General features: G+C 43.4%; 1 protein-coding gene across 1 annotated transcript in view; it reads right to left on the bottom strand.

Annotated features, from left to right (window-relative positions):
• The window catches only part of hydin (HYDIN axonemal central pair apparatus protein), a gene marked incomplete at both ends in the record, with an annotated part of 297572 nt that overhangs the window by 54551 nt on the left and 215917 nt on the right, over positions 1–27104 (bottom strand). Inside the window, 8 exon segments of the mRNA XM_084331981.1 lie at positions 1499–1562; positions 2205–2366; positions 3680–3762; positions 4845–5010; positions 6830–6932; positions 9748–9920; positions 20260–20412; positions 21814–21986. Of these exon segments, the coding sequence (XP_084188107.1) occupies positions 1499–1562; positions 2205–2366; positions 3680–3762; positions 4845–5010; positions 6830–6932; positions 9748–9920; positions 20260–20412; positions 21814–21986 (1077 nt within the window).

Raw genomic sequence — 27104 nt, 5'->3', positions numbered from 1 at the left:
TAGCGCCTTTGAGGTGCAAGCATAGTCATAGTACCCTTGAATGAGTGCTCCTGCCAGAGTCTTCAGGGTATTCTTGTTTACCAGAGAGGAGATCCGGTACAAGAATCGATTTTGTTGGTTGACTTTTTTTTATTACATTGGATGCCATTTTGTCACAGGAAAGATTTGCCTCTAGGATGGAACCCAGGTAGGTAATTTCATCTTTCCTTGTGACAATATTGTCACCCACTGTAACTGAGAAGCCGTCTGTCTTGCTGAGTTTGTTATTTGAACCGAAGAGAATGGACTCTGTTTTGCCCATGTGTAATGATAGTTTGTTATCAGCGAGTTATCATGACTATTTTTCAGTAATGAGTAGTGTAACTCTTTGCTATATTCATTTGAGTAATAATATTACAGTCAAGAGCCCAACTCTGATCTCAGCCAGCCACAACGTGCAGTACCATGCAACATGCTTCTGTTTTTCTACTTGTTAGATTGTTTTGTCCATTTTGTCTTAATTCTCTACCCTACTACACTGGCATCTTGGAATACAGTACTGCCTATGCAGCTATTTTAATAGTTTAGTTGTGTACATACCGTACGTCAACAGCATATATAAATCTAACTAAACCAAAAGAATGTTGTCAATGAAAACATATCTACCCTGCAGTGTTGGGTATTGTTATTTGGCACAACAGTAAGACAACATATATACCCTGCAGTGTTGGGTATTGTTATTTGGCACAACAGTAAGACAACATATCTACCCTGCAGTGTTGGGTATTGTTATTTGGCACAACAGTAAGACAACATATCTACCCTGCAGTGTTGGGTATTGTTATTTGGCATAACAGTAAGACAACATTGCTGTTGTTAGGTTTACTCCTGCAGCATCTCACTGTTGTTCCAATAGTTCTCTCTCTCCCTCTCTCTCTTGGTCACAGCTCTTCCACTTTGCCAGACTGTTAGTCGAATGCATATGCCTTCTCTTGTTGATGCCTATTTGATATTCCGTGTTTTGACCTGTTGGAGTTTGTAACTTGTTCTCTCCTCCTTTTGGATCACAGTCTCGGCCTGACTACCCCCCCTGGTGATTCTCCTGCCTGCTACCTTTTGTTATCCCTGGATTTTTACTCTAAGTTTTGCCCTGTGAGTTTTGTATATTTTCTGTTCCCAGGCAATTTGACTTTGATCGGATCCAATATGTATGGCTTATAACCAATTTCCGACAATTAGTTACACTTTAGATTTAAGAAAATTCTATTTCTTGATTCAGAACAATTTTATCATGGATTAACAAAACTGTCAATGCGAATGGTTGATTTGAATTTCAAGGACTTTTTAAGCACCTTGGAAAATTCAGTTTTCAAGGAATTCCAGGCCTTGAATATTTTTGGTAAACAATCAAGGACATTGTGCGAACCCTGATACCCGCTGTTGGGGTTTTACTCCAATCCTCGACTCATCTCATTTGTGTCTGCGCTTCGGTTCTGGCTCTAGTATATTCGTTAGTCACCTGTGCTTTGACAACCACAGCAGCAGGCCTTTCAACCGGCACCGTCTTCCCCAGCGCTGGTGCCCTGAGACAGAGACAACAACGTTTCAGAGGCAACCGTTTCAGATTGGAGGATGAAGAAAAGAGGGCAGAGTTTAAGACAGGTCCAATGCGCGTTTTTCACCCATCCCAATGTTAGTCGTTATGCCAATTCCCAATCCCCTTCCTGGTCGTTGCGCACTCTACCCCCCCAATGGACCCCAGGAAGAATAGCCCCAGCACTGCTGTGGCTAATGGGGATCCAAATAAACTTAAACTTAAACCCCCTACCGTCGGTCTGGGAGGGCCAGAGACTATCACATGCTTCCTCCGACACATGTGTAGCCAGCCCACCGCTTCTTTTCACCTGGCGGCGCGGACTCTCACTGGGAGAGTGTAACGTGTAGAAGGTCACACTACCTCTCCCAGATCCTTCCCTCGCTGTGCAGGCGCCCCGACCGAACTGTAGGAGTCGCTGTTTACAACGACCAGGACCCACCCACCTACGCCCGGCCGCCCTCGAGAGCACCGCACTTCTGATGGGTTTTGAATATCTTACGGTCATGTCGCCATGTTTGTAAAATTTTATTAAAACATATCACAGGAGCAGAGGTTTAAAGGTGGACAATCGAATTCACTAGTCATATAACCGTGTGTGTGTGTGTGTGTGTGTCTGGGTGTCTCTTACCCTTGTCTCACAGCTGGAGCAGGCGGCAGGTCCTTGATCATACAGGAGATGCTGAAGGGCATATCAAACTGTCCTTTGTTCTCAATGCTGAAGCTGAGGCTCTTCTTGCATCTGTGGACCAGTGGGCCGAAGTTGAGGTCACCAAGAGGAGTGATGCTGTACCTGGAGGGTTAGGGTTAGAGGTTAGGGGTCACCAAGAGGAGTGATGCTGTACCTGGAGGGTTAGGGTTCGAGGTTAGGGGTCACCAAGAGGAGTGATGCTGTACCTGGAGGGTTAGGGTTAGAGGTCACCAAGAGGAGTGATGCTGTACCTGGAGGGTTAGGGTTAGAGGTTAGGGGTCACCAAGATGAGTGATGCTGTACCTGGAGGGTTAGTGTTAGGGGTCACCAAGAGGAGTGATGCTGTACCTGGAGGGTTAGTGTTAGGGGTCACCAAGAGGAGTGATGCTGTACCTGGAGGGTTAGGGTTAGAGGTCACCAAGAGGAGTGATGCTGTACCTGGAGGGTTAGGGTTAGAGGTCACCAAGAGGAGTGATGCTGTACCTGGAGGGTTAGGGTTAGAGGTCACCAAGAGGAGTGATGCTGTATCTGGAGGGTTAGGGTTAGGGTTAGAGGTCACCAAGAGGAGTGATGCTGTACCTGGAGGGTTAGGGTTAGAGGTCACCAAGGGGAGTGATGCTGTATCTGGAGGGTTAGGGTTAGGGTTAGAGGTCACCAAGAGGAGTGATGCTGTATCTGGAGGGTTAGGGTTAGAGGTCACCAAGGGGAGTGATGCTGTATCTGGAGGAAGTCCAGACAGATCCATCCTAAGGCCAGCGTGACTAGCATCGGTGTCCGCTCATATACACACACATTATTGGTTATTGCAGATGATGATACATCTTCTTAGATAAATCGAGTTAATGCCATGCATGCAAAACATCTATGGGGATTACTCATAAGATACAACAGTAACTTGCTTACATCGTGCAGCATTTGCAGCCTGAGAATTAGAGGTGATTCATAAATATGCTGGGGCCGTAATTGCAGAGTCAGATTATCATTTATCTATGTTCAGCAGTGGCACAAGGTGACTGGAATAATCAACTTAAAATAATTTTTAGGAAGCCTGATTATCACAAACTGGGCATCTTGTCAGTCCAAAACCAAAAAGCAGGTATTTGACCCTAACGCGTACGATGTACGATGAATTGAAAATGGGGGACCCTGATGTAAACAAGACGAAAGTCTTTCTCTGGTCTGCATCCCCTTAACAATTGTATTGAGCTGTACTGTACTGTACCCATTCTGCAATCTGTTAATAAAGTTTTCAATCAATTCAATCAATCAACGCCATGCTAAAACCTTGCACTGAGTTTTACAAATAACTTTATGCCGTTTCATGTTAAATCTGCAGATAAATGGGCCGTTCCAATTTGAATCCTTGAACATCAGCAACTGGATTCAAAACTCCTCGTATTGGTGGCAACTCTCACCTGGAGAAGACAGACTTGACCGACACGTTGATGGGAATCGTGGCGATGACCTCTTTGTTGTCAGCCGCGTCTGGCACAATCAACTGCAGAGGTAAGCACTAGATCAGTGTCGCAAGACTCTCGAGTCACAACAACAGAGCATATAACACCAGAATGAGGTGGGTACCTTACAAGGAGCATATGTGTCATCGTTTTGGTAAATCACACAGCTTTCATACCTTCCCCTGCACTTTTTTTTTATCATGTAACATTGCAAAGTTAAAGGTGCTGTAAGTGGTATTTTTTTTTGTTAAATTAAGTGTTAAATTGCTCTACAGTACATCACTGATATAGAGTGTCTGGTCAGTAACATGGGTCTCCCAGTCCCTCCGCTCTGCAGTAAACAGCCATCACTGATATAGAGTGTCTGGTCAGTAACATGGGTCTCCCAGTCCCTCCGCTCTGCAGTAAACAGCCATCACTGATATAGAGTGTCTGGTCAGTATAATGGGTCTGACAGCCATCACTGATATAGAGTGTCTGGTCAGTAACATGGGTCTCTCAGTCCCTCCACTCTGCAGTAAACAGCCATCACTGATATATTGTTTAGTCAGTAACATGGGTCTCCCAGGTCCTACGCTCTGCAGTAAATAGAAAATAGATTAATTTTTGGTATCCTGTTCCCACTTTATCCAATCAGGAGAGAGAACCCTAGAACCCTGGCTTACTGCCAAATTTTCATACTGCACTGGTACATTATTTTATTATTTATTTTAAGGACACATTTACTTAAAACTTAATTTCTTATTTTTGTCAGACCATTTTGCAGTGTGGCATTCTCTCTCCTGATTGGATAAAGTGGGAACAAGCGAAGGGACTGGGAGACCCATGTTACTGACCAGACACTCTATATCAGTGATGGCTGTTGGAGTTTAAAGCTACAGTATTATTTTAACACGTAGACCATTTATTTTAAAAGTAATACCACTTAAGAGTACTAATGGGTGCTGAGAGGAGGGGGGGGGGCATTTAACCTCCGTTCTGTGCCATCAGCACACAAAGCCGTCACAGTGACAAAGTTGGAGACGAGCTATCGGTAAGTCGCTAACGTTCAGCGACTTAGTTTCAGCGACTTGTTTTAACTTTGCACAGGTATTTTAAACGCAGTATATGGACCTGCACAGACCTGGAGGTTCAGGATGGGCTGGTCTCTGAGGAAGAGCTCCTTGTTGTATCTGAAGCGAACTTGTATGCTTGGCTTTTCCTTGGGTATCAGGGAGCCCTGCTGCGGCGTGATGATGAAAGCAGAGGCCAGGTCTGGCTGGGACGGCTCTGTCCGCTCCACCGTAAACCTGCAAGTGAGTGGAGGTAAAGTGGAAGCAGTAGTGCTGTCAGGCGATACATTTTTTTTTATCTAATTAATTACAGGATTTGTAATGACTTAATCTAATTAATCACATTTTAATCGCATAACCATTTTAGGCCTGATATTTTATATTCTATAATCATATTTCAAATTACATGTGTCCGGATGGCAGAATTCAGTACTGTATCTACAAAACATTCTGTTTAATCATCTTCCCTTTATTCATTTGCTTAGATTTTTCAGGTCTGGTCAATTTTAGCATGGTGTTATTCACAGTCAAAGATAAAAAATAAAAAAATAATTGTATTGATATTCTCATTAAGGTTCATTACAATTTACTCAAGCCTAGTAACAGACACAGTATTTCTGACACTGGGAATACATTCCCTGAGATCCATAGATGTCCCTAGAATCAGATACCAAGAACATGCAAATGGACCATTTAAAAAAAAAAAGTTTGTAAATGTTTATTCTACGTTCTTATGGAATTAATGAGATAAAAAAATAAAAGTATAATAATAATTTATACAAAAAAATTTGATATTTTTTTTTAAATACATTTTGAGTAAATTTTCATAACGCGATAATTTGCTGTTTAATTAATTAACCTAATTAACGCGATAAACTGACAGCCCTAGTAAGGAAATGTATAAGGAAATGATGTTCACGAGGTACAGGGATGAGGAAGGGACTTGATATTCACGGGTGTTTACATTTTTATTTTATTTCTTTCATGTTTTACATATATAGTTTTTGTTTTTTTCTTTTGCATATATTTTTATGTTTTAAAATAGTACACTCATTTGAGTAGTGGAAAAGGGGTAGGATTAAATAAGTGCATACTTCTTCCTACTCCTTTTCGAACATGTAAATTGAGTTATGTTTTGTTTTTGTTTAGTTATTATTTTGTTTGAGTTATGTTTTGATTTTGTTTAGTTATTTATTTTGTTTGTATTCATTTACATGTTCGAAATAAAGATTTCAAATCAAATCAAATCAAATCAAGCAGTGCTTTAGGACTCCAGACTGGCCTTGGAACATCTTGGGACCACATTTTGAAGGTCTCCGCCTTGTCATCAACTGTATTTCTACTCTGTTTTCACTCTGTCTTGGATAAGTCTGTTTTATTTTAATTGAAGATAAAATTCCAGTTGAATACACAAAAGTAGTGTCATCATTACCTCCTGTCTAGCATAAGTACAATGGTGACTGACAGGATTTTCTTTTTTTGGAAAGTAACAGCCGGCAATCTTCCCAAAATCATCCCCCAACAAAGGAATGTAGTATTCAAGTATTCAAGTCAGGTGACGCAATATGGCTGCGATCTGGAACCATGCTGTCTGAAAGTGAATTGCAGTATAACTTTGATTCAAGGTCATCTTTAAAGATGGATATTTTGACGTGAGTTTATGTCCTTTAGGTCATAGCCAAGAAGAGAAAAGCTGAAACATATTCAGGCAACCTGTATTTTTTGTACTTGATAAAAACAACCAAATTGCACTTTGATTTATATTACCTGGAATGCACAATAAAACATAACATAACATAAACACAGAGTTTTTGCTAATTAACTTCATAGATTCTTAAAAAAAGGTATAATCAAGGATGTCTGATTTCTCCATTGACGTCCATAGTAAAATCGAACAACAATGAAATTGTTTTGTTCACATTTACCTTGGAAATCTCAAGAGCAACGTACAGATGATTTAAATAAATACAGTACATTGAAATACGTTTATATACCGGTAATTAATCTACAAATGATTCAGTATAATTCAGAAATAGGCCTGCCAATTCCATCTCACCTGTATTGCAATTCAAATTTTCCTCTGTTCTTAAGGGAGATGAGAAGCTTGGGGTCGTCAGAGACCTTGATGGTACCAAAGTCCAGACCGTTACCCTCTGGATCTAAATGAATAAACAATGCCGTTTATTTATACATTCACAAGACTCGCATAACGTTACATAATGTTAGCTAGCAAGCCAGCTAGTCGACAATATCTCCTTCTTCCATGATTGCAACCCTATCTATAGTACTAGAGAATTCGAAAGTGCCCGCGAGACAAAGACGTTTGGTCACGTTTAGCTTTTAATGTGATTTGATTGGCCAGAAGCCAAATTAGAAAAAATGCCACCTAACCTAGAACCAAGCTGGGCTGTGTTAACACTTTAATCGCCGATGACGTGTTTAGACGTCATTCCTAGCCATGCTCATTCTGCCGAAGACGCCGTAACTCGTCTTTGATGTCAATATTTCAAAAATCTGTGATCGAAATCATATTTCTCCTCCGGGGTCCTGAGATATACTGCTGATCTCCACTCAACTCTCTAGCGGTTCAAGAGCGCCATCTGGTGGCCGATCGGCAGATCGCCAACAGGAAGTGACTCGTCAAACAGGAAGTGCTCATCCATAAATCGTCCGGGCACTCGCGATCATTAGCAGGACTCTATCTCAACACACTGGATAATCAATCGCTCGCCCTAACTCAATAAACAACGTTATTTGGACGTATATAGTATTATACAACCTGGAAATGGTTCATCAGGATCAACATCCCATAATCGAAAACTGTCTACTCCACGCTGATCGTCCAACGGCGCGAGGAAGATACGGTGAGTTTCAACGTTATTTTCTAACGTATTCTATACTAACTGATCTGATGATCATATGACCCACACTAGATGAATGGTATAACGTTGCCCACAGAATTATAAACGCCCCCTCGGCCATCCGGTCAACATCAGATGATACGTAGTAACTTCTAGAAGTACCTCCAGTTGAAATTTTTCATCTGGCACCAATCGCTACCAAACTGTATTTGATCATCAATATAATGCATTTGGGGCTATAAATCAAGTTCTGAAGAAAGCTGCAGAAAACGATAAAAACATACTTATACTTTAGACCATATTTTAGTATGAATATGTGAATAAAAAAGTATATCATTGCTACACACTGAACAATGGATATAGGACATTGAATGGGCCATAATAATGTCAATTTAGCAATAGAATTTAAAAAGTTATAGCCCTGCAAAGAAGGGGAACTTCTCCATAGACAAATAGAGATGGCGAGGGATGGTAAATTATGAATTTAACCATGGCGATCAAAGTGTTAAACAAACATGTGAACCTGAGTCAGAAAAAGAAAGGGAAAGGATGGAGGATGGAGAGGCCTTTGCAGGAACCAGAACCATATAAGAAACTACAGGTGCAATATTGAGTGCCATTGTGTAAAGTGAATTAGGGCATAACACCATAATGCCTAGTATGTTCAGATGGACTATTCATCATGAATTTAATGAATGCTAAATTATATTTGATGCACATGTCAACCAACTGTCCAAATGATGTTGTCTTAATGTCTGTTTTATGCAATTTAAACAAACGGGTGAACCAGAGGCAGAGAAAGACGGGGAAAGGTTGGAGGAGGGAGAAGCCTTTGCAGGGACTAGTATGGAGACAGGTGTGTGACGACCAACCAGTGCCACTGCACAACAGAGTTTAAAAGTAATTGGACCATAGATTATTTCTGTACGCACAAATATATGAAAGAAAAACATTTGAAAATGAGACCCATTGTTTTGCATATTAACTTGACACAAGTAAATTAGCGGATTGTGTTTTGTTATTTGATGATTCGTTGATTCGATATGTTATTTCAGACAAATGGGGGCCGCTTGACCGCAAATTCCCGGGCTGCTTTTTGTTGCCAGTCCGCCCCTGCCAATTACATTGTTTTGAGTTTGAGAACCACTGATGCAAGTATACGCTATGGTCTCATATTTGTGTTTTTGGAGCTACCTTTAGGGAAAGAGATGTCCACATTTACATCGTAGGATTCTGCAGTCAAATGCAGGTCCTCCGTGTGCAGGGTCCCATATATTTTCTCCACATCCGACACCTGAGACGCACGCACGCACACACACACACACACACACACACACACACACACACACACACACACACACACACACACACACACACACACACACACACACACACACACACACACACACACACACACACACACACACACACACACACACACACACACACACACACACACACACACACACACACACACACACACACACACACACACGATTTATTTATGTCCATGTAAATCACAAACAGGCAAGAGATAAAAACAAGCAGACGTTCAGAGCCTTGTCAGTCATATATGGGCTCAGATGCGGTGTGTGCTGTGTATACTCCCCCTTATTAAGTATTCTTCTAATCACCTAGCTGACATTATTTCTCTGAGTCTAGACATTATGGTCTTGTTGATCATGAAAACATACATGCAGCACAAACGCTACTTTTATAGATCATAAAACCTATTCAGACCCACCAGGATTTTGTGGTTATTGCAAGCCCAAATACGTTGATTTTGTGCGTGTCTTTTCTCAAAAATTGCAATGCAATTGTGTTATTGCCGGAAAATTGCAAGTCCATGATGAGAAATTCGCAATTTTTATTTAGGCTACATATATTTTCAGATTGACAAAGAATCGGACCTTGGAGAGAAGTGGCAGTTGTGATTGAAGGATCAAGAAAAGAGGGCTCATTGCATTGTGTTGCAGTTCAGCTGTTGCATACTTTGGATTTATGGTACTTCTGTGTTGAAATGCAAAAGTAGAATTTGTTTCCCCCTCAAATGTGCAAACGTAACCCAACTAAATTTCAAATGTTACCTCCAGGCGTAGGGTCTTCTTGATACAGAGCTTATTCTTGGGCGTGAAATGGAACAGTAGAGGGAAGGAGGAGTGGGGCGGGACGATGCCGTTGTTCTGGGACACCGTCATTTCATTGACCAGCTCCTCCAGGCCGGTCAGCTTCCAGCCCGCCGCTAGAGCCGTCTTGTTCCGTAACGTCACACTAAGTCTGTCCTCCCTGGAGGGGGTCACAGGTCACATTTACATTTAGTCATTTAGCTGAACGCTTTTATCCAAAGCGACTTACAGGTTCTGTACGACAAGTCAGTAGGAAGGGCACAACTCTTTCAGTGGAGTAACATTGTTCATCAAACCGTGTTGAAACTTGGGTGCTGCAGTGTCGAGTGCATAGTAGGGGTGTAACGGTACACAGAGGCCACGGTTCTCGGTACGTACCTCGGTTTCGGGGTCACAGTTCGGTATAACAGGAAAAAGGCAAAAAAAGTAAGGCTAGGTTTCTTTACATTTATTTTGAACAGACAGTAGTGTAAGTTATACCTAGTTCCACCTAGTGTCATATAGTCCCCCCCCCCCTGAGAGAGCTGGTACTGTAGTGCATCAAGCAGTAAACACAACAGTGAACATACACTCTTGCATAGGTCATAGGGTCTTCATTGCATTGTGATAGGCCGCAACCACCAAGTGGGTATCAGAGAGATGAATCTATTAATCTAGGTTTATTAGACCATCAAAGACTTTTAACACATTGGTTGCCAGCCGGATATGACGATTTATCGCTTGGATGCCACCACGTTAATCAATGGGAGGACGAGCACATTTACGAGCGATTAAAGTAAACTATATCTTAAATTATGGCTATGTGTCTACACATCCTCTCCAACCTCTCCCAGAAGCAGTCGCATATCTACTCCTCTCCCACCCTCCACAGAACACCTCAAGGCCTTTCTCTTACCCGCCCGGAGACGTCCGTACCAGCCTTCTACAGCTCCTTTCCCTAGAGCCTGGATCTGCCCCTCGCTGGAGACCGTATTGACCTTTTTTCTTTTTTCTTTTTACAGCAGAATCAACTCGACTTTTAACCGTAATATGGATCTAATAAGCTGGGCTTTTACAGCGATTGATTGCATATTCTCGACGAGGAGGCAAAATGCGGATGACCCACTATGCCCTCTTGGGAGCTATCAAGCGGGATACACCATAAATTCATACGGGAAATGGCTTGCGATATGCTTTTTCCCGTTGGAGATAAACGATGTTGAAGACGTATATCTTCTAATTGTCATGCTGCTCGGCTTGGGCTCCGTCAGCTGTTGGATCTGGTACTGTCTGAATCTAATTCGGAAGAAGTTGAATCCTATGGCCAGGGACATGGCCGGTATCAAAGACAACCAAATGGAACTGTATAAAAGGATCGCTGACCTTAACACCCTGCGGGGTGATGAACAATTGAGCTCTAAGACCATGTTGGAACGGTGCGAAATCTATCATGTAGATGAACAATCGTGCTTGAAGACAATTCTTGAGAGACTTGTTACTAACCACGCAGAGGAACTGTCGCGGTCTCAAGCCATTCTGGACATCACAACGGAAATTAGAGACGTGAAAATAAAGATGCCACCATACCGTGCTAATAGGGGGTATGAGGATGATGATGATTAAACTAAATTAACCCAATTTTGACCATATGGCAGCAATTAAAGCACCCCCCCCCCCCCCCCCCCCCCTATCCCATTCTGCTGTGAAACCAACCAAGGTCGAGGTCGGTGCGGGGGAGCGATTCCAGGGAAGCGGCCAGGCAGAAGGAACGAGCTGTGCTGTCTGGGGGTGATAAGATTGATGAGGCCCCCGCCCCCCCCTCCCTCCATCCCCATTCTCTACCCATTCCTCCCTCCTGCGAGTATGCCTGGCGTGCTGATGCCTTATCTAGGATGGCTGCCTCCTACGCGCGTTGGAGGGGGGGCCCTAAGACTGTTTCATAACCCAATTCCTGTCCCCCAGCCTCCCCCATCCCTCCCCTCCCTCCATCCCTCCCTCCCTCCCTCCCGCCACCTGGCGCGACGATGCCTTGTTTTACTACTTAGTGTTGTTGCTGCCGACTATCGCATACGGCGTCTCAGGCCTTCTGTAGATGACATGTGTCAACAAATGTACATGTCTGTTGAATTTATGCTGTGCCGTTGTTACTGTAAAAATGTAATGATTGTGATGTGTTATTATTAATGAGACGTTGAGCTGTATGTGTGTGTCATTGGAATTTCCCCAAGGGGATTAATAAAGTAATATCTTATCTTATCTTATCTAACACCCGTCGCTTATCAATGACTTGCTTGCAGTCAACATGTATGAAACGGATTGTTTTTTCATCAGTACATTTCCGTGTTATACCGTTTTGAATACTAGTATAGTTTTGGAGATTTCTAGAAAGAAAAAAAGGTTCCGCGAAAATAGCCATTTACTGGAATACACAAAACACATTGTCATTTTCCGGCTGATTTATGAATCGTTTTCAAATAAACGCTAGATTATCAAGAGTATTTGTGTTCTTATGCACGATACAAAAGCGGGCTGAAAAATAATTTATTCGTGCCATGCTCGCACGCACGCACGCACGCTCTGATGCACCTTTTCACTCAATCCAATCCAATGATGTGCAATACCATCCGGGAGACGCTAGGGGGCGGTATTTGCCCTTTTCGAGCTCAGAGCAATTCCCAATGATAACGGCAGGCTGGATGGATGAAAAATGTATGAATATCGCTAATAAAAGAAATAACAATTAAATAACGAGAAATCTCGTTATTGGCAACCAACACATGGCGGCCAATAACGAGAAATCTCGTTGTTGGCAACAGATGTGTTAATTGTGTACGAGATGCTATGTTTATCAGGGCCTGCGATATGCTTTTTCCCGTTGGAGATAAACGATGTTGAAGACGTATATCTTCTAATTGTCATGCTGCTCGGCTTGGGCTCCGTCAGCTGTTGGATCTGGTACTGTCTGAATCTAATTCGGCAGAAGTTGAATCCTATGGCCAGGGACATGGCCGGGATCAAAGACAACCAAATGGAACTGTATAAAAGGATCGCTGACCTTAACACCCTGCGGGGTGATGAACAATTGAGCTCTAAGACCATGTTGGAACGGTGCGAAATCTATCATGTAGATGAACAATCGTGCTTGAAGACAATTCTTGAGAGACTTGTTACTAACCACGCAGAGGAACTGTCGCGGTCTCAAGCCATTCTGGACATCACGACGGAAATGAGAGACGTGAAAATAAAGATGTCGGTAAAGAGTATGATCAAGGATTTCTCGGATAGATTTACCTCCATATTGCGCAAAAATCAAAACACAAAACTGTCTGAAATGGAAACGCTTTACTCAACGCTTTTTAATTCTTTAAAATACAACAACTCTACTAGACTAGATAACCAAGTTAACATTCTAAAGACCGAGATCAAAGCAATGTACAGACAAAAATCGGAATTGCAAATACGCAGCACTAGACAACAGCAGTACTTCCAAGGTTCTAAACCTAGTCACCTATTAGCCATGCGACTAAGAATTAATGCAAAATTTGCAGATATAACTGCCATTAGGAAACAACAAGCTCTAGTAACAGAACCCAAAATAATAAACGATACATTCAAAGAATTCTACTCCGATTTATATAACTCAGAAACGACCTTTGATCAAGACAAATTAGACACATATCTTAATCAAATTACTCTCCCTAAACTTACAGATGAAGACGCTAAACAGTTAGAAGTACCGATCACATTAGAAGAACTCAAGAAGGCCATATCCGGAATGAAAAACGGCAAAGCTCCGGGAATTGACGGTATCCCATCAGAAATGTACATTTCTTGCTGGGACATATTTGGACCCTTATTACTAAATATGATCTTATACTCAGTCAAAGAGGGAAGCTTCATCGAACACCAAAATACCGCACTCATTTCAGTTCTTCACAAAAAAGACAAAGACCCCACTGAATGCGGTAGTTACCGTCCTTTAAGCCTCCTCGGAACCGATGTCAAACTGTACTCTAAGATATTAGCCATCAGATTGCAAAAGCATATGACGTCTTTAGTTCATACGGACCAAACAGGCTTCATAAAAGGTCGCCTGATCAATGATAACATAAGGCGAATACTGCACGTACTAGATACAGACAAAGAGGACATCACACCTAAGGCGATACTATCCCTGGATGCTATGAAAGCATTTGACAGGTTGGAATGGTCGTTTCTATGGGCAGTATTGGAAAGGATGGGGTTAGGAAAAGGTTTCATTGATATGATTAAAGTACTATACAAGGACCCATCGGCCATGATTACAACAGGCACAATCATCTCCAAAATCTTTCCGGTATCACGCTCTGCCAGACAGGGTTGCCCTCTTAGTCCCGGACTATTCAATTTATCATTAGAGCCTTTAGCACAATATATAAGACAATCCCAATCCATAGAACCAATCGTAATCAAGGGCACACAACAAAAAATTAGTTTATATGCGGACGACGTAATATTGTTCATGCAAAACCCCAACACCACATTGCCTCATCTGCTCAAGTTGATTGAGAACTTTGGTGATTTATCGGGATTTAAGATAAATTGGCCGAAGTCGGCTTTCCTTCCACTTAACACCCCTGCAAAAAAAGATATAACCCTCCCGGGTGCGATACCGATGGTAAAACATTTCAGATGCTTGGGAGTGGAAATATTCCCCACCATAAGACAAACGGTGAAGCACAATTACACAAAAATACAGAACAAAATCAAGGACGACCTGGACAGGTGGGCAAAACTTAAAAACTCAGTACAGGCAAGGGTATCAATAGTTAAGATGGATGTATTACCAAGAATCAATTTCTTCAGCTCAATGCTTCCGTTACCTCCTCCAGAGGGCTACTGGAAAAGATTACAAACCTCCACATACAAATTTATTTGGAATAACAAACCACCTCGCATAAAAAGATCCACCGCACAGAGAAGTAAAGCAGACGGTGGCATGGCAGTCCCAGATTTTTTACAATATTTTAATGCCTTCACATTAAGACCATTGAAGAAGATATGGTTTGACCCCGAGGCTTTGGTATCTTGGAGAAAATTAGAAGAAAACATAGTAGCCCCACAGAGATTGAAAGACATAGCATACACTAAACTTTCAATCAAGCATTGTGAGCGAGAATTTGGCCCAATAATAACCCATGCAATCAGGACATGGCGGGAAACTCAAAGGAAATTTCCTAACAATCAAGTATGGCATAATCACACTCCCATATTCAATAACAATGCTCTCTTAATGGGAAAACGACCTATAAGATTCCCTGTATGGGAAGAAAGAGGCATACACTCATTAGGGGATATTTTTAATAACAAGGGCCTCTGTAGTTATGTCGAAATATGCATAAAGTTTAACCTCACCGAGTCCACATGGCTTTTTTACATACAGTTAAAACTTTGTATGAGATCTCACGGTGTTCCATTACACATACCAATTGAACACCACAGATACCACAAATTTTTCTATGACAGAAATACATTGGGAGGTTTTGTATCAGGTTTTTATTCACAATTACTAACGTCCTCGTACGAAACCCTTCAACTAGACAATGTCTGGAGGAGGGATATACCAGACCTGGAAAATGACTTTGATTGGCAAGGAGCCTGGGCAAATGTCCGACTTACATCAAGGAACCCGGATCATCAACAAATCAATCTGAACTATATTCACAGGACATACTTGACTCCTATAAGGCTGTGCAAAATGGGGCTTATACAAAACTCCAAATGCTCCCAATGTACAAATGGGGACGAAGGAACATTTATGCACATGTATTGGGACTGCCCACCAGTTAAGGCATTCTGGGAAGATGTGTCCCAACAATTATCAATACTCGTATTTTGGAATATACCTGTACACCCCGCGGTATTGCTATTGAATGATGTTTTTGAGTTTGCAGTGAACCCACAACTAAAAAGATTGGTTTTATCGGGTATCACAGTAGCTAAAAAACTGATTGCATCACGTTGGTTTCAACCGGAAAAAATGTGCCGGAAAGTGTGGTTTCTTACATATCTTGATGTGATATATCAAGAAATATCAACAGCAAGAATTCTAGGGCTCAATGAATCCAAAATGTTAATGTGGTTAGAAGTGGTGGAGAGAATAAAAGCTAGTCTATAATGGTGATGTCTGGTTAGGAGTGAGGGATAATGGAGGTACTATCCAAGAGGGGGTCCGGGAGGGGGGGATTTGAGCTGGAGCATATGTGTGTAGGGTTTTAGAAAATAGGTATTCGGGGTATATTATATACTAACATTTATATAATTGTAACTTCGCTGGATATACACGGTATACGGTTAAAATGTTATTATTGACTATTTTTGTTTTATCCTGTTTCTGTACTTGCATATATTTTAACCACCTTTACTGAAAGTTTCATTATACATTGTGTGTTGAGTACTGACTTTTAATAAGTTTTGTTTTGCAATAATAAAAAAAATTAAAAAAAAAAGAAAATAAAGATGCCACCATACCGTGCTAATAGGGGGTATGAGGATGATGATGATTCAACTAAATTAAACCAATTTTGACCATATGGCAGCAATTAAAGCCCCCCCTAACCCCCCCCCCCTATCCCATTCTGCTGTGAAACCAACCAAGGTCGAGGTCGGTGCGGGGGAGCGATTACAGGGAAGCGGCCAGGCAGAAGGAACGAGCTGTGCTGTCTGGGGGTGATAAGATTGATGAGGCCCCCGCCCCCCCCCTCCCTCCATCCCCATTCTCTACCCATTCCTCCCTCCTGCGAGTATGCCTGGTGTGCTGATGCCTTATCTAGGATGGCTGCCTCCTACGCGCGTTGGAGGGGGGGCCCTAAGACTGTTTCATAACCCAATTCCTGTCCCCCAGCCTCCCCCATCCCTCCCCTCCCTCCATCCCTCCCTCCCTCCCTCCCGCCACCTGGCGCGACGATGCCTTGTTTTACTACTTAGTGTTGTTGCTGCCGACTATCGCATACGGCGTCTCAGGCCTTCTGTAGATGACATGTGTCAACAAATGTACATGTCTGTTGAATTTATGCTGTGCCGTTGTTACTGTAAAAATGTAATGATTGTGATGTGTTATTATTAATGAGACGTTGAGCTGTATGTGTGTGTCATTGGAATTTCCCCAAGGGGATTAATAAAGTAATATCTTATCTTATCTTATCTTACACCCGTCGCTTATCAATGACTTGCTTGCAGTCAACATGTATGAAACGGATTGTTTTTTCATCAGTACATTTCCGTGTTATACCGTTTTGAATACTAGTACTATGACTATGACCTCTGCCAGTGGGTCTTGGACTTCCTGACTGGCAGACCCCAGGTGGTGAGAGCAGGCAACTGCACCTCCTCATCCATCACCCTCAACATAGGGGCCCCCCAGGGCTGTGTTCTGAGTCCCCTCCTCTACTCCCTGTACACACACGACTGTGTGGCTCAGCGGAGTAGCAATACAATCATCAAATTAGCTGACGACACAGTGGTGGTGGGCCTGATCTCTGCCAACGACGAGAGGGCCTGCCTGGAAGAGGTCAAGGTCCTGGCGGGATGGTGCCAGGAAAACAGCCTCTCCCTGAACGTCAGCAAAACAAAGGAGATGATTGTGGACTTCAGGAGGTCGGGGGTCAAGGACTACAGCCCCCTCAGCATCGACGGGGCACCGGTTGAGAGAGTCAACAGCTTTAAGTACCTCGGAGCCTACATATCCGAGGACTTGACATGGACCACACACATTGACAGTGTTGTGAAGAAGGCACGACAACGCCTCTACTTCCTCAGGCGCCTAAGGAAGTTCCAAGTCAGTCAGAAGATCCTTAAGAACTTCTACTCATGTACAATAGAGAGCATCTTGACCGGCAACATCACCTCCTGGTTTGGGAATAGCACTGCACAAGACCGAAGCAGACTACAAAGAGTGACACGTTCAGCCGAACGCACAATTGGAGGGGGGCTCCCCACCCTCCAGAACATTTACAACAAGCGTTGCAAGGGCAAGGCTAAGAGAATCATTAAAGACTCCAGTCACCCGAACAACTGCCTCTTTGAACTGCTGCGGTCAGGCAAGCGATACCGGAGTCTCAAGGCGAGCACAGAAAGACTCAGAAGAAGCTTCTATCCCCAGGCCATCAGGCTGCTAAACGAACAATGAACACTACACAACAACAACCACCAAACGCACATAGCACACACATCCACACGCACACACTCACTTTAAACAAACACACTGTAGCACCCACTCCACACACTTTATAGCACACACCCACTTTAAACAAACACACTGTAGCACCCACTCCCCACACTTTATATTTATTGATGAAGGATTGCACTACAACTCGTACACCTTACTGTAAATTGTACCTAAATTGTACCTCATCCCATTTCTGCTTTGCACTATATAGTACTGTACATTAGTACACTGCATAGTATTGTATATTATTATATGGTAACTCAGAACATTGTACATATGTCTATACCGAACACTGTGACCTCATTTTCTTCTTCTAAATTACATGCACTATGTTATTTGATACTATCTTGTCTAGCACAGTCTCTGGAGCGTAACAGTAAGAAGCATTTTGTATGAAAGTATTCTGTACTTCAGTATGACAACTATTAAAGAAACTTGAAACTTGAGTATAGTTTTGGAGATTTCTAGAAAGAAAAAAAGGTTCCGCGAAAATAGCCATTTACTGGAATACACAAAACACATTGTCATTTTCCGGCTGATTTATGAATCGTTTTCAAATAAACGCTAGATTATCAAGAGTATTTGTGTTCTTATGCACGATACAAAAGCGGGCTGAAAAATAATTTATTCGTGCCATGCTCGCACGCACGCACGCACGCTCTGATGCACCTTTTCACTCAATCCAATGCAATGATGTGCAATACCATCCGGGAGACGCTAGGGGGCGGTATTTGCCCTTTTCGAGCTCAGAGCAATTCCCAATGATAACGGCAGGCTGGATGGATGAAAAATGTATGAATATCGCTAATAAAAGAAATAACAATTAAATAACGAGAAATCTCGTTATTGGCAACCAACACATGGCAGCCAATAACGAGAAATCTCGTTGTTGGCAACAGATGTGTTAATTGTGTACGAGATGCTATGTTTATCAGGGCTGATTTTTTTTTTAAATAAAGCAATTGGTCACAATCAGCTACAGAACTGAAAAGCATATCTTATGTTATAAAAGTACAAAATAAATAGAATAAAAATGCTTTCTCCGAGACATAGGAGACAGCCAGCAGCATCTTTTCACCTGCCAGCGCGGACTCTCATTGGTGAGGTGTAACGTGTGGGAGGTCACACTACCCTCACCATCTCCCTCCCTTGCTGTGCAGGCGTCCTGACCGACCTGTAGGAGTCGCTGTTTACAACGACCAGAATACCACCCCACCGGCTTCCCCCCCGCTGACTCTGCCAATTGAGCCAGTATGACGGCCGGCCAAGCCGTTGACAGCCGGATTCGATACCAGTGTCTCTCGCGTTGGTGACGAGCGCTCAGTCCGCTGCGCCACCCAGCCGCCCTGGTTTAGGCTGTTCTAACTGTGATGTGAATAGCCGGCTTCTCTTTGATGACCCTCTCGGAGCTCGGATAGGAGTGGGTCTGAGGCGGTCAGAAGATGTAGAGCGGAGGGATTTTGAGGGTGTGTAGACCATTGACCAGAGGTAGGCAGGAGCCATTCCCTTTGCTGTGTGATATGCCAGGTCCTTGAAGCGGATTTGTGCGGCGATGGCCTGACTTTAATAGGTTGGAGATCAGTCGGGCCGCTGCATTCTGAATGAGTTGAAGTGGCTTGGTAGCAGTGGTCGGTAGACCAGCAAGCAGTGCATTGCAGTAGTTAAGGCGAGACATGACTGTTGATTGCACAAGGAGTTGAGTTGAAAACAGCATTTGCCACGCCAGATGGGTTGTTCCACTATGTTGTTCTCCCCTTTGGTCTACACGGCCCACCCGCCATGTTTCAGAGGCTGATGGACCAGGTCCTCCGTCCCCACAGAGAGTATGCAGCGGCCTACATCGATGACATCATCATTCACGGCGAGGACTGGGGGATGCATCTACGGCAGGTCACGGCTGTCCTACAAGCCTTGAGAGGCGCGAGGCTGACTGCTAACCCAAATAATTGTCACCTGGGCCTACATGATGCTGACTAGGGGAGGGGGTGTATCAGACCCCAAGCAGGCAAGGTCGAGGCCATCCGGGGCAAAAAGCAGGTACAAACCTTCATAGGCCTAGCCAGCTATTACCGGCATTTTGTCCCCAACTTCTCTGCCCTAGCAGCTCCCTTGACCGACCAACCTGGCGAAGAATAAATGGCCAGACCAGGTCCTGTGGAGTCGCAAGTTACTACCCCGGGAGAAGAATTACTCCACGATTGAGAAGGAGTGCCTGGCGATAAAATGGGCCCTCGAGGAGTTAAAGTACTATCTGCTGGGACGGCACTTCACCCTAGTCACGGATCATGCACCCCTCGTATGGCTATCACGTAACAAGGACACCAATGCTTGGGTCACCCGCTGGTTCTTGTCCTTACAGCCTTTTGTGTTCTCCGTCATCCACAGGTCTGGTGCGGCACACAGGAATGCTGATGCGTTGTCCAGGAGGGAAGCCCTGGGAGCGTGGTCCACCCCGAGAAGCTCGGAGCTAACGGGGGGGAATAAGTGGCAGATATTACCCCCGTCCCATGGCTATGTGAAGGATGGGAGATACTACTGCCACAGGAGGAGTGGAAGCAAGTAGGCAGCTGATTAGGACTGATAGAACACACCTGTGCACCATTAGATCACCCACATCCCACACGCACACACACATGACATAAAACACTACGACAGATAGAGTATTGTGGAGAGGAGATGAGGTAGGAGCTAAGTATGGAGAGAGAGATTGTTGTTTGGCGGAGTTTGTGAGGTGAGAGGTAGTGAGAGGAGAGGTGAAGGCGAGAAGGTGTTCATTGTGTACTGGACCCTAGACTGGCTGAGAAACACCCTTGTGTACTGACCCTGGACCGGAAGACAACTCTGAGTATTAAACAATCCCTTCTTTTGTACGAGAGCCTGATTTGTGTTTTGACCCTAGACTGTTTTTGGATTACCCTTTTGCCCATTGGACTTGTGCTGTTAAACAATAAATATCATTTATTTATTGAAATTGTGCTTGTGTGGACATTGAAATTGTTTGTTTTGGTCCATCTCGAGCTTGAACAACACCAGGCTCGTCACAATACTTTCCTCCCTCCAAGACTACTGCAACTCCCTCCTCACCGGCATCACCTCCCACTGCCTCCATAGACTCCAGAACTCTGCTGCTCGCCTGCTCACAAACCTTTAAAGCCCTACATAGCCTGCCCCCCCCCCCCCCTACCTTACTGACCTCCTTCTCCCTTACCGCCCCACCCGATCCGTCTGGTCCTCTTCCACTGCTTCCCTTATCATCCCATCATCCAAATTAAAAGGTTTTGGTGATCGGGCTTTCTCACCTGCTGCACCCCAACTCTGGAACACCCTCCCTCAGACCATCAGAGACTCTCCCTCACTCTCCACCTTCAAATCCCGACTCAAAACCTACCTGTTCTCCCTAGCATTCAACCTTCCCTACCCATAACCACCCTCCTCCAACCTACCACCCCCCTTTTCCCCTGCCCTACCTTCTCTCCTCTCCTGCCCCCCCCACTGTCTCTCCTACTGGCTCCTGTACTTGTTGTCCGTTACTCATGGTTTTATGTTCTTGTGTATTCATATTATTCCCCGTTTCCCTGTGGTTCTATGTTTCTTTGTTTTTTGCCTATTGACAGCGACTTTGAGTCATTGAAAAGCGCTATACAAAATACATGAATTATTATTATTATAGAAGGAATAGAAAAATGGAGGTGAGGAAGAGGAGAGGAGGGGGCAAAGGTGAGGGGAAGGGGGAACGAGGGCAGGAGACAGAGGGAGAGAAGGAAAGAGGGATGAGCCAAGTGTAAGAGGGGGAGAGAGGGGGGGGGGTGAGGAAAGAGACAAGTGAAATAGGGAGAGAGAGAGACATTTCAGTGCTACGTTCTGCTACCTGTAAGACAATAGCCTGTCAAAGTGCAGATGTTTGCAGTCTAGTTCCAGCTTTGGTTGGACTCCCAGGCAGGAGAAGCGGATGATGACGGGTTCTGGGTTGTCCTTGATCATGCACACCACACTGTCCTCAACCTGCCCTGGGTTGGTGGGGTACGCCCACACTATCAACTCCTAGTGGGACACAGGGATATACCGTAAGCCATGGTAATGGAGAGAGAGAGAGAGAGAGAGAGAGAGAGAGAGAGAGAGAGAGAGAGAGAGAGAGAGAGAGAGAGAGAGAGAGAGAGAGAGAGAGAGAGAGAGAGAGAGAGAGAGAGAGAGAGAGAGAGAGAGAGAGAGAGAGAGAAAACAGTACCTATAATGTTGCTGTTTCTGAGATGGTAGAGGATCAGGAGGATTAATCATTTGCTATAAATCTGATCTACATCATCAAATTGACCCCTTACATATGGTTAAAACTAAAGAAAGAGCTCCTATTAACAGAAAAGGATGTTTATTTGTGCAATATATATCCCCCCCTCCGAAACCCCCTACTTCTCAGAGGACATTTTCCCTACCCTTGAAACAGAGACATGCCATTTCCAGGGCCAGGGAAATGTGCTCATCTGTGGGGACACCAACGCACGCACAGGAACACTTGCTGACCTCACAGATCCACAAGGAGACATTTACATCTCAAATGAAAATGTCTCCCCCACAGGAGCAATAGTGACCAGGTCATCAACAAGAGTGGAGGAGACCTCCTGCAGCTCTGTCAGAGCCTCAGTCTGTACTTTGTCAACAGTATAGGGTTCGGGGGGACAGCCTAGGTAGATTCACCTACTACTCACCTCTTGGCCACAGTATTGTAGATTATATGATCACAGACCTTGACCCTTCCTCTCTCAGCTCATTCACTGTGAAACCACTAACCCCTCTGTCTGATCACAGCCAAATTACCCTGTTTATTAAAAGATCAGACACAACAATGGCACCAGTGTTGGGAAAGTTCACTTTCTACATGAACTAGTTCAGTTCACAGTTCACACATTTTTAAATGAACTAGTTCAGTTCATAGTTCATAATTCAAAATTTTTAACTAAAGTTCATGGTTTCAAAAATGAACTAATTTATAGTTTATAGTTCTTTTTTCAATAGGTTGCTGCAAGCTATTATTTGTCAAATGTATTGCCAAACCCATAATAGAACCACAGAATACTGGCATTTCCATAACGCTTTGCTGCCGCCCATTCAGTCCACACTAGTAGCAGCTGCAGCTTTCATCTCTACAGTATATTTCAAAACATGAGGAAAAACATGCTGCTTGAATGGTCTTTATTAAGTATAATAATCTAAATATACTTAAAATACAAAAGTGAAAGTCATTGTGCAAACATATAAACATGTGCCGACATAACTCTGTACTAACACAACACAAGGTAGGAACCAGGCTGAGGTATGAAACTAAGGTTGTACCTCAAAGTTCAATATTCAAAGTGCAAAACATTTACTGACTTTAACTAAAACTCTTTTAAATGCTCATACACCGACGTCGTAGAGTCTGACTCTGAGTGAGTGCAGAGCCTTCTAAAAGTGCGAGTGCTGCTGCTATACGTCAGACTCCCCGAAGCCCCGCCCAGAGCGGTTGCCAGATTGGGTGTTTTTTCCGCATTATTTTAAAGCCTGTTTACGGTGTGTTTTAACTGGGTTTTCGGCTGAAAGGCATATGACATCTGGCACACTTTTGAACGCCGTTATAATAGTGCTGAGAATGAACGCACTTTTGAACGCCGTTATACAGCGCTGAGAATGAACGCGTTCTCAATTACGTTCATCTAGCGGAAAAAACATCCGTTCAGTTCACGTTCGCCCAAAATACAAACGCGTTCACGAATGATCGTTCATTGAACGCGTTCAGGTACATCACTGAATGGCACAAACACAAAACAGTAAGCTGTACAATATCAGAAATTCATACAGATGGGACCAAAACAGTGCAGAACAATACCAGAAAGCAATTCATACCCCAAGAATCCAAACACTTTTAGATAACGTTCTGGATTCCACAAACTCTTACAGTAAAGAAAGCCTCAATCTAGCAGTAAACAATATTAACAATATATTCAGACAAACAGCAAAGGAGGCACAACTGAAATTGACTACAAACAAACCAAAAACTGCAACAAATAACAGCTGGTTTGCTACAGATTGTAAAATCATTAGGAAAAAACTTGATGTACGCTTTCTTTACTGTGAGACCCTAAAACTCTACAAACGTACACTCAGAATAAAAAAACAACAATATGACAAACAGCAAACAGACACAAATTGAGGAGGCAATCAATACAAACAACTTTTGGCAACATTGGAAACACATAAACAAACCACAAAACCAGGAATTGGCTATACAGAACAGTGATATGGACAACCCATTTTAAAACACTATACCACACTGTTCAAATTGATGGAAACACAGAACAATCTCAAATTCTTGATCAATTGACTAAATTGGAGCTCGCCATAAAAGACAATCAAAATCCATTAGACTCCCCAATTATTTAAGCATTACATCACGCGCAGAAGTGGGTTATGATAATTAGACCATGCCTGGTGTAATGGCTTTTATACAACTGTGCAAGATTTTATTTTTAATTTTTTTTTTCATACAGTCAACATATTCTTAAATAATAGCGCTGCCCGAGGCTGGGCATACAGTCAACATATTCTTAAATAATAGCGCTGCCCGAGGCTGGGCATGATACAGTCAACTGTCAACATATAGCAAGAGAGAGAGAGAGAGAGATGAATGGAGAGAGAGAGACAGAGATGGAGAGATGGAGAGAGAGACAGAGAGACAGAGAAACAGAGAGACAGAGAGAGAGAGAGACAGAGAGAGAGAGAGAGAGATAGATATAGATAGAGAGAGAGACAGATGGAGAGAGAGACAGAGAGACAGAGACCACGGTGGGTGCAGCACAACAGAAGATAGAGAGAGAGAGAGAGAGAGAGAGAGAGAGAGAGACAGAGAGAGAGACAGAGAGAGAGACAGAGAGAGAGACAGAGACCACGGCGGGTGCAGCACAACAGAAGAGAGAGAGAGAGAGAGAGAGAGACAGAGAGACAGAGAGACAGAGAGAGAGAGAGAGAGAGAGAGAGAGAGAGAGAGGGCGAGAGAGAGACAGAGAGACAGAGAGAGAGAGAGAGAGAGAGAGAGAGAGAGAGAGAGAGAGAGAGAGAGAGAGAGAGACAGAGAGACAGAGACCACGGCGGGTGCAGCACAACAGAAGAGAGATATAGAGAGAGAGAGAGAGAGAGAGAGAGAGAGAGAGAGAGAGAGAGAGAGAGAGAGAGAGAGAGAGAGAGAGAGAGAGAGAGATTAAAGTATTATACAAAGACCCATCGGCCATGATTACAACAGGTAAAATCACCTCCGGAATATTTCCGGTATCACGCTCTTCTAGACAGGGTTGCCCTCTTAGTCCCGGACTATTTGATTTATCACTAGAACCCTTTAGCACAATATATAAGACAATCCCAACTCATAGAACCAATCGTAATCAAGGGCACACAACACAAAATTAGTTTATATGCGGACGACGTAATACTGTTCATGCAAAACCCTAACACCGCAATGCCTCATCTTCTCAAGTTGATTGATGACTTTGGCGACTTATCGGGATTTAAGATAAACTGGCCAAAGTCTGCGTTCCTTCCACTGAACGCCCCTGCAAAAAATACAAGTCTTCCAGAAGAAATACCAATGGTTAAACACTTTAGATGTTTGGGAGTTGAAGTATTCCCTACCATAAGCCAAACGCTGAAACACAATTACACAGAAATCCAAAATAAAATCAAATACGACTTTGACAGGTGGTCAAAACTTAAACTCAGTACAGGCACGGGTTTCAATAGTTAAGATGGATGTCTTACCTAGAATCAACTTCATCAGCTCAATGCTACCGTTACACACCCCCCCCCCCCCCCCCCCCCCCCAGATGGTTACTGGAAAAAATTACACTCTTTCGCATACAAATTTATTTGGAATAACAAACCACCACGTATAAAAAGATCCACCGCACAGAGAAACAAAGCGGACGGAGGGATGGCATTTCCAAATTTTTTCCACTATTTTAAGGTGTGACGTACGTGGGTTGGTCATTATCATTATTACTGTATTTGGAAGACCATGTGAACATCAGATTAGTATCATTTGTATGTGTGTGTGTGTGTGAACATGAGAGCTAATGATATCTCTTCTTCTCTTCCTGTCAGGTGCTGCCCGTCCCTACACTGAAGGGTGCTGATTGCCTAATGAGTGACAGCTGATGGCAATCACATCGAGAGGGACGGGTGCATCACATGAGTGTGGATTGATCCCCATAGCTGTGGTGTCCTAGGAGGGGCACGTGGTTGTGTTAGTTGTTAAGTGTTGTTTGTATTATATGTATATCTTGTTTGTCCTCCCCTACCTTTTCCCCTGTGCACAATGGAGGAGGTTTAAATCCCTCCCTCCATTAAATACATGATTTACTATTTGGAAAACATCTTGTGTTGTGTCTTTTTTACCTACCTGGGACATTGTTTTGAAAGCATTTACTGAGAGAGGCTGCTTTTGCTCATGGGCAGCCAGCTCCAGTGTTATTCTGTGTGGTCCTTAGACCTTCGTACATGACATGGGGGCTCGTTAGTTTGCGCAATTGTATGGTTCCTTGTTGGTTATATAACATGGTGACTTGTCGATTGGAGCATGTCAGGTAAAATAAGATAGCGTTTTCTCATTGTCCGTGCTACACAGTTTGATTGATGTAAACCGTTGTTGTATGTGATGCTCTTGAACTAATCTGTTTTTTCTGCCACATAGGTAACAGGGGGATCGCCTACTTGGTTAGCGGGTGGGGGGCACGCGGCGTAATTCCGGTGGAGCGCGCAATGAAATCGGTAAGCGACTGAAGATATGTGTAGACCTCATCCCGTCAGGGGAGTAGTTTAGCTGGGGTATGCTAGAGTGACGTAGGTGATCCTAGTTAGATGGTTAGACCAACGTTTATTGTTTTCATGAATGTGGCAATTAAATGTGTTACGCACGGATATTGTGGAGTAGGTGAGTGGCTATTTCCTGGTACCTGATATTCGTTATTTCGTTTGCTGGTAACGCGGGTTGCTACGGGAGCACAGGGTAAATATACGTAGGTTATTTGTGGCATAGTCATATTCTGTAAGGGCTATGGCTGGGACGGCTTTTACGTTGGATTTTTTTTTGACAGATCCGACGAGGGATCAAATTGATGTCTGCACGAAAGCTGAATTGTG

This window comes from Notolepis coatsorum (assembly GCF_963971535.1).
Source record: "Notolepis coatsorum genome assembly, chromosome: 16".
NCBI classification, from domain to species: domain Eukaryota; kingdom Metazoa; phylum Chordata; class Actinopteri; order Aulopiformes; family Paralepididae; genus Notolepis; species Notolepis coatsorum.
Note: the sequence above shows the minus strand (reverse complement) of the source record. Positions and strands in the feature narration are given on the sequence as shown.